This window comes from Sander vitreus, chromosome 17, assembly GCF_031162955.1.
Source record: "Sander vitreus isolate 19-12246 chromosome 17, sanVit1, whole genome shotgun sequence".
Classification (NCBI taxonomy): domain Eukaryota; kingdom Metazoa; phylum Chordata; class Actinopteri; order Perciformes; family Percidae; genus Sander; species Sander vitreus.
In genome coordinates this window covers 32,559,492-32,566,991 of record NC_135871.1, presented here as the reverse complement: position 1 = coordinate 32,566,991, position 7,500 = coordinate 32,559,492, and the positions used below count along the sequence as shown (strand labels likewise).

At 42.4% G+C, this 7,500-nt stretch overlaps 1 protein-coding gene across 1 annotated transcript in view; it reads left to right on the top strand.

The window, feature by feature from the left end:
- LOC144532097 (filamin-C-like) overlaps positions 1 to 7,500 on the top strand; it is a 93,737-nt gene that overhangs the window by 70,109 nt on the left and 16,128 nt on the right. The window contains exons 33-38 of the mRNA XM_078272645.1: positions 121 to 204; positions 3,627 to 3,720; positions 4,540 to 4,680; positions 5,346 to 5,474; positions 6,146 to 6,319; positions 7,001 to 7,162. Of these exons, the coding sequence (XP_078128771.1) occupies positions 121 to 204; positions 3,627 to 3,720; positions 4,540 to 4,680; positions 5,346 to 5,474; positions 6,146 to 6,319; positions 7,001 to 7,162 (784 nt within the window). The remainder of the gene's footprint in view (positions 1 to 120; positions 205 to 3,626; positions 3,721 to 4,539; positions 4,681 to 5,345; positions 5,475 to 6,145; positions 6,320 to 7,000; positions 7,163 to 7,500) is intronic.

The following is a 7,500-nucleotide window of genomic DNA, read 5'->3' as shown; positions in this document are numbered from 1 at the left end:
TGTGTGTGTGTGTCTGTGTGTGCGTGTGTGTGTGTGTGTGTGTGTGTGTGTGTGTGCGTGTGTATCTCTGTGTGTGTGTGTGTGTGTGTTCCCTAAAGCTTGTCCCTTGTTCCCTGTCAGGTGAGTGATACCGTCCCCATAATAGAGGAGCCCAGTGACACGCTGCAGTTACAGCAGCCCTATGTGGGCTTCTCCCCCCAATGGGTATAAACTGTTATTACATATATTTATCTTCATACTAGGGCTGTCAATCGATGAAAATATGTAATCACGATTAACCGCATGGTTGTCCAGTTTTTCGGATAATCACAAATTTATTGAGATGTTCCTCCCCTCAAAAACAAGTAATGTGACATTACACAAGTGTTAGTTCCAGCATCATCTGACCTATATTCAGGTTTCTAGTGACAGCGCCCTCTGGTGGCCGTAGTAGTTCTGACGGGAGCAAAGCAGGAAGTAAGGTGAGGAAGTATAGGAGCTTTATAGGAGTTTTTTTCCTACTATGGACCCAAGACCCGCTCTTCAATAGCTGCTATTGGCCAGGCGTCCATGCTTATGCAAGGTACTGTAACCTCATTTGTACAGGTCCTATCCTCTGACCAATCGGCTATCCTAACCATAACCATTTGAGGTTGAATGCCTAACCCCAACCAATCGACAACTATGGCCACGCAAATGGGTCTTGGCGTAGCCATAGTGGGATTCATAATTTTGCATCCTGGTAAGGAGGCAGGTTGGGGGTGGATGGGTCTGACAAACGCAGGACTTTCCCCCAGGACACCGGTGTTCATGTCCTGTTAGAAAAGAAGAGGAAACAGAGAGTTGTTTTAACTTTAGGGAACAAACTGTTCTGCGTCACGTGGTGACCTTCAAACTCTCGGCTGCTTGGTTTGTGAACAACAACCAAAGCAACACACAACTACTGAGACGCAGTTTGAAGATAGTCATGTAGCAGTGACTAAGACCGATGCATACAGGTATATAAAGGTATAAAAACAGCGCCGGCCTGCAGCAAATGCTAAAAGTTAAAGATGATAAGAAAGAATCGACAAAAACATCCAAAAAATGCAACGAAAATGTTGGAAAAAACGACAAAAAAGTACCCCAAAAAATCCCTAAACTACGACAAACTGAGACTTTCTTCACTTCCATCATTATCTTTTAAAATGACAGACATCTAAACATTATTAGTCGCTCCCTCGTTCACTACCGGACACAAAATAATTGTGTTAACTCATTTTGACAGCCCTAATATATAGCTTATATTATATAATATATAGCTTATATTATATCATATACAGCTTATATGATATCATATATTTCTATATGTATCTGCTGTCTCTCTGCAGAAACTTGTGCTCCAAACCTTCCTCTGTTCAGTCTGCAGCTGATCAATAACAACCCAGATTCAGCATGGATTTCTGCATGTTTCCTCTGCATGGATCTATAAACTAACAGCAGATCTCAGATCAGCGGGACAGTTTCTACTTCCTGTTACGTCTCTAAAGGGAACGGGGCTCATGTTTCAGTTTCAAGCTGCTTTGTTCTCGTCTGGGCAGATTTTCACTTTAGATTTATTGATCATTTTACATTTATTTCAGTTTACTTACATTTTCTAAAATGACTCTATGATTGTCTATTACTGTCTTTATTTTATTTTTATTTATTTATTTATTTTTTTATTGTTTTTAATTGTTTTTAATTTTTTATTATTTTTTTTAATTTTTTTTTAATTAAAAAATGTAAAATGTCATTATTTTAATGGTTTCCCATAAAACATCAGTTTGTGACTCAGCTCAGCTCAGACTAACTGGTTTCAGACCAGTCTGAATCTTCTCTCAGCCTCCCTCTCTCTCTCTGGGCGATATCCCAGAGTTCAGTGGGGCGACACTAACTCATATATTTATCTTCATACTAGGGCTGTCAATCGATGAAAATATGTAATCACGATTAACCGCATGGTTGTCCAGTTTTTCGGATAATCACAAATTTATTGAGATGTTCCTCCCTCAAACAAACAAGTAATGTGACATTACACAAGTGTTCCAGCATCATCTGACCTATATTCAGGTTTCTAGTGACAGCGCCCTCTGGTGGCCGTAGTAGTTCTGACGGGAGCAAAGCAGGAAGTAAGGTGAGGAAGTATAGGAGCTTTATAGGAGTTTTTTTCCTACTATGGACCCAAGACCCGCTCTTCAATAGCTGCTATTGGCCAGGCGTCCATGCTTATGCAAAGTACTGTAACCTCATTTGTACAGGTCCTATCCTCTGACCAATCGGCTATCCTAACCATAACCATTTGAGGTTGAATGCCTAACCCCAACCAATCGACAACTATGGCCACGCAAATGGGTCTTGGCGTAGCCATAGTGGGATTCATAATTTTGCATCCTGGTAAGGAGGCAGGTTGGGGGGTGGATGGGTCTGACAAACGCAGGACTTTCCCCCCAGGACACCGGTGTTCATGTCCTGTTAGAAAAGAAGAGGAAACAGAGAGTTGTTTTAACTTTAGGGAACAAACTGTTCTGCGTCACGTGGTGACCTTCAAACTCTCGGCTGCTTGGTTTGTGAACAACAACCAAAGCAACACACAACTACTGAGACGCAGTTTGAAGATAGTCATGTAGCAGTGACTAAGACCGATGCATACAGGTATATAAAGGTATAAAAACAGCGCCGGCCTGCAGCAAATGCTAAAAGTTAAAGATGATAAGAAAGAATCGACAAAAACATCCAAAAAATGCAACGAAAATGTTGGAAAAAACGACAAAAAAGTACCCCAAAAAATCCCTAAACTACGACAAACTGAGACTTTCTTCACTTCCATCATTATCTTTTAAAATGACAGACATCTAAACATTATTAGTCGCTCCCCGTTCACTACCGGACACAAAATAATTGTGTTAACTCATTTTGACAGCCCTAATATATAGCTTATATTATATAATATATAGCTTATATTATATAATATATAGCTTATATTATATCATATACAGCTTATATGATATCATATATTTCTATATGTATCTGCTGTCTCTCTGCAGAAACTTGTGCTCCAAACCTTCCTCTGTTCAGTCTGCAGCTGATCAATAACAACCCAGATTCAGCATGGATTTCTGCATGTTTCCTCTGCATGGATCTATAAACTAACAGCAGATCTCAGATCAGCGGGACAGTTTCTACTTCCTGTTACGTCTCTAAAGGGAACGGGGCTCATGTTTCAGTTTCAAGCTGCTTTGTTCTCGTCTGGGCAGATTTTCACTTTAGATTTATTGATCATTTTACATTTATTTCAGTTTACTTACATTTTCTAAAATGACTCTATGATTGTCTATTACTGTCTTTATTTTATTTTTATTTATTTATTTATTTTTTTATTGTTTTTAATTGTTTTTAATTTTTTATTATTTTTTTTAATTTTTTTTTAATTAAAAAAATGTAAAATGTCATTATTTTAATGGTTTCCCATAAAACATCAGTTTGTGACCCAGCTCAGCTCAGACTAACTGGTTTCAGACCAGTCTGAATCTTCTCTCAGCCTCCCCCCCCCTCTCTCTCTGGGCGATATCCCAGAGTTCAGTGGGGCGACACTAACTGCCCCCCCCCCCCCTCTGGCTCCGGTTTAGGCCACCGATGATCCGGTGAGCGTGGACGGGACGGAGGTGCTGCGGCCGTTCAGTCTGGTTATTCCCTTCACCGTCCAGAAAGGACAGATCACAGGTGAGAGGAGGGAGGGGCTACTTTATATGAAGTCATGTCAGCGTGGTGTGTGTGTGTGTGTGTGTGTGTGTGTCTCTGTGTGTGTGTGTGTGTGTGTGTGTGTGTGTGTGTGTGTGTCTGTGTGTGTGTGTGTGTGTGTGTGTGTGTGTGTGTGTGTGTGTGTGTGTGTGTGTGTGTGTGTGTGCAGTGTGTGTGTGTGTGTGCGTGTGTGTGTGGCTCTGTGTGTGTGTGTGTGTGTGTGTGTGTGTGAGTGTGTGTGTGTGTGTGTGTGTGTGTGGCTCTGTGTGTGTGTGTGTGTGTGTGTGTGTGTGTGTGTGTGTGTGTGTGTGTGTGTGTGTGTGTGTGTGTGTGTGTGTGTGTGTGTGTGTGTGGCTCTGTGTGTGTGTGTGTGTGTGTGTGTGTGTGTGTGTGTGTGTGTGGCTCTGTGTGTGTATATGTGTGTGTGTGTGTGTGTGTGTGTGTGTGTGTGTGTGGCTCTGTGTGTGTGTGTGTGTGTGCGTGTGGCTCTGTGTGTGTGTGTGTGTGCTCTGTGTGTGTGTGTGTGTGTGTGTGTGTGTGTGTGTGTGTGTGTGTCTGTGTGTCTGTGTGGCTCTGTGTGTGTGTGTGTGTGTGTGTGTGTGTGTGTGTGTGTGTGTGTGTGTGTGTGTGTGTGTGTGTGTGTGTGTGTGGCTCTGTGTGTGTGTGTGTGTGTGTGTGTGTGTGTGGCTCTGTGTTTTTGTCCCTTTTTTCATCCTGTTTAGTAACTAACTGTTCTCCCTGACTTGTTTACGTTCTTACCTTGTTTCCATGGTGATCTGTAGTTTGTGTTTGGTCCTCCAGGTGAAGTGCGGATGCCGTCTGGCCGAACCGCCGGCCCTCACATCACCGACAACAAGGACGGCACCGTCACGGTGAAATACTCGCCGACGGAGCGAGGCCTGCACGAGATGGACATCAAGTACGACGGGAACCACATCCCAGGTACCAAACACACACCTACTTCACTCTGCTTCCCAGGTACCAAACACACACCTACTTCACTCTGTTTCCCAGGTACCAAACACACACCTACTTCACTCTGCTTCCCAGGTACCAAACACACACCTACTTCACTCTGTTTCCCTAGGTACCAAACACACACCTACTTCACTCTGCTTCCCTGGTACCAAACACACACCTACTTCACTCTGTTTCCCCAGGTACCAAACACACACCTACTTCACTCTGTTTCCCAGGTACCAAACACACACCTACTTCACTCTGCTTCCCTGGTACCAAACACACACCTACTTCACTCTGTTTCCCAGGTACCAAACACACACCTACTTCACTCTGCTTCCCTGGTACCAAACACACACCTACTTCACTCTGCTTCCCTGGTACCAAACACACACCTACTTCACTCTGTTTCCCAGGTACCAAACACACACCTACTTCACTCTGTTTCCCAGGTACCAAACACACATTTACTTCACTCTGTCCTGCTTATCTTTTGTTTATTTTATTTTAAATTTTTTATTAATAATTTTTTATTTTGTTTATTTTATTTTTTATATACATATAGTTTTTTTCTATATTTTATTTATTTTTTAATGTTAAACATTTATTTATTCGTTATATTATAGGCCTATTTTTCTGTGTTGCAGGAAGTCCGCTGCAGTTCTACGTGGACGCCGTTAACAGCGGTCATGTGACGGCTTTCGGCCCCGGTCTGACTCACGGCACGGTGAACACACCGGCCGCCTTCACCATTGTCACTAAAGACGCCGGAGAAGGTAAGACCAGCACGCCCAGAATGTACCTGAACACACCTCCCTGTAAGACCAGCACGCCCAGAATGTACCTGAACACACCTCCCTGTAAGACCAGCACGCCCAGAATGCACCTGAACACACCTCCCTGTAAGACCAGCACGCCCAGAATGCACCTGAACACACCTCCCTGTAAGACCAGCATGGGCCACAGATGGGTTCAGGTGCATTTGCTGTTTAAACGACGTGGGTGCTGGTCTTAAACTAGTAAAAACACTTGCGTCGGCCTTTGCGCCGTGCTGCGCCAGGTGCAGGATAGGGTCCTATATGTGTTTCTCTCTCTGCAGGCGGACGAAGGTTCGTCTAAAGCCAAGATCAGCTGCAACCACAACAAAGATATAAACGTCCACAAAAACGTCGGGACACTGTTGAAAACCCTGAATCTGGCAAAAACATTGAAAGAAAAGCAACAAAAACTGTTGAAAAGGGGGGAAATCTTAAAAGAAGCATCATGAAATTGAAAAAGGCAACAAAAAGTTGGGGAAAATACCCGGAAAAAATATCACCAGAAATGTTGAAAGAATCAACAATAATGTTGGAAAAAAACAGCAAAAAGCGACAAAAACGTTTTTTAAAAGTCTGTCACAAAGAACATCAAAAGCGACCCAGACCTTTGTGTGTTTCTCTGTCTGCAGGCGGACTGTCTCTGGCGGTGGAAGGTCCATCTAAAGCCGAGATCAGCTGCAAAGACAACAAAGACGGGACGTGCACCGTGTCCTACCTGCCCACCGTCCCCGGAGACTACAACATCATCGTCAAGTTCGATGACAAACACATCCCCGGCAGCCCCTTCACCGCCAAGATCACCGGTACCAAAACGCTTCTGCACACAGAAACACTCAGCAGGCCTTTCAGGCCATTACATCATAATTTACATTATGGGATGGATCCCTACAGAGATAGACCTTTTAGTTAAAGAGGAAGATAATTTTAGTTTAACATGAAACAGCCCCGAAATCACCATCACCAAACCCACCAGACTCCATGTAAATAATCAGCACTTTTGTCATCGTAAAACACACTTCATTCAAAGTGGACAGAAACTAAATCAAACTATCAAAAGCCGTCTTGGTTCATCTTTCCACTGTTCCAACAATCACCACTCTGGTTTGGTTGAAATAAACCCTTAATTCACCCATTTACATGTGGAGATATGCTGGCTCTATACACGCTAAAAGTCCTGATTATTTACATGGAGTCTGGTGGAGATATGCTGGCTCTATACACGCTAAAAGTCCTGATTATTTACATGGAGTCTGGTGGAGATATGCTGGCTCTATACACGCTAAAAGTCCTGATTATTTACATGGAGTCTGGTGGAAATATGCTGGCTCTATACACGCTAAAAGCCCTGATTATTTACATGGAGTCTGGTGTAGTTTGGTGATGGGGATTTTGGGGCTGTTTCATGTTAAACTAAAAGGATCTTCCTCTTTAAATAGTTTGACATTATGTCATTTTATAGTCTGTTCTGATTGGTTGATCTCCAGGTGATGACTCCATGAGGACGTCTCAGCTTAACGTCGGCACGGCGACAGACGTTTCCTTAAAGATCACGGAGACGGACCTGAGCAGTCTGACGGCGAGCATCAGAGCGCCGTCTGGACACGAGGAGCCGTGTGTGCTGAAGAGGCTGCCCAACAGACACATCGGTGCGTTTGAGTTCATCACGACATAAAGACCACGTTAACGTTCTCGGTTCGGCTGGAGCTCAAACTAACGTTAGCTAAGAGCTAGCTATAAGAGGCTAACGTGAAATGTGGCAACAATTAAAGTTTATTACACAGTAGATGTTTTATTTTTAGTTTATTATTATTATTTATATTAATTTATTTTAGTTTTTAATTGAGTCATATATTAATACATATATTTATTTATATTTAATGACCTTATTTCTGTATTTTATTATATTTATTTTATTATGTTTATTTAATTGTCTTGATTGTTTTTTTTATTTTGTTTCATTGTTTTTTATTTTATTTTTTTAATT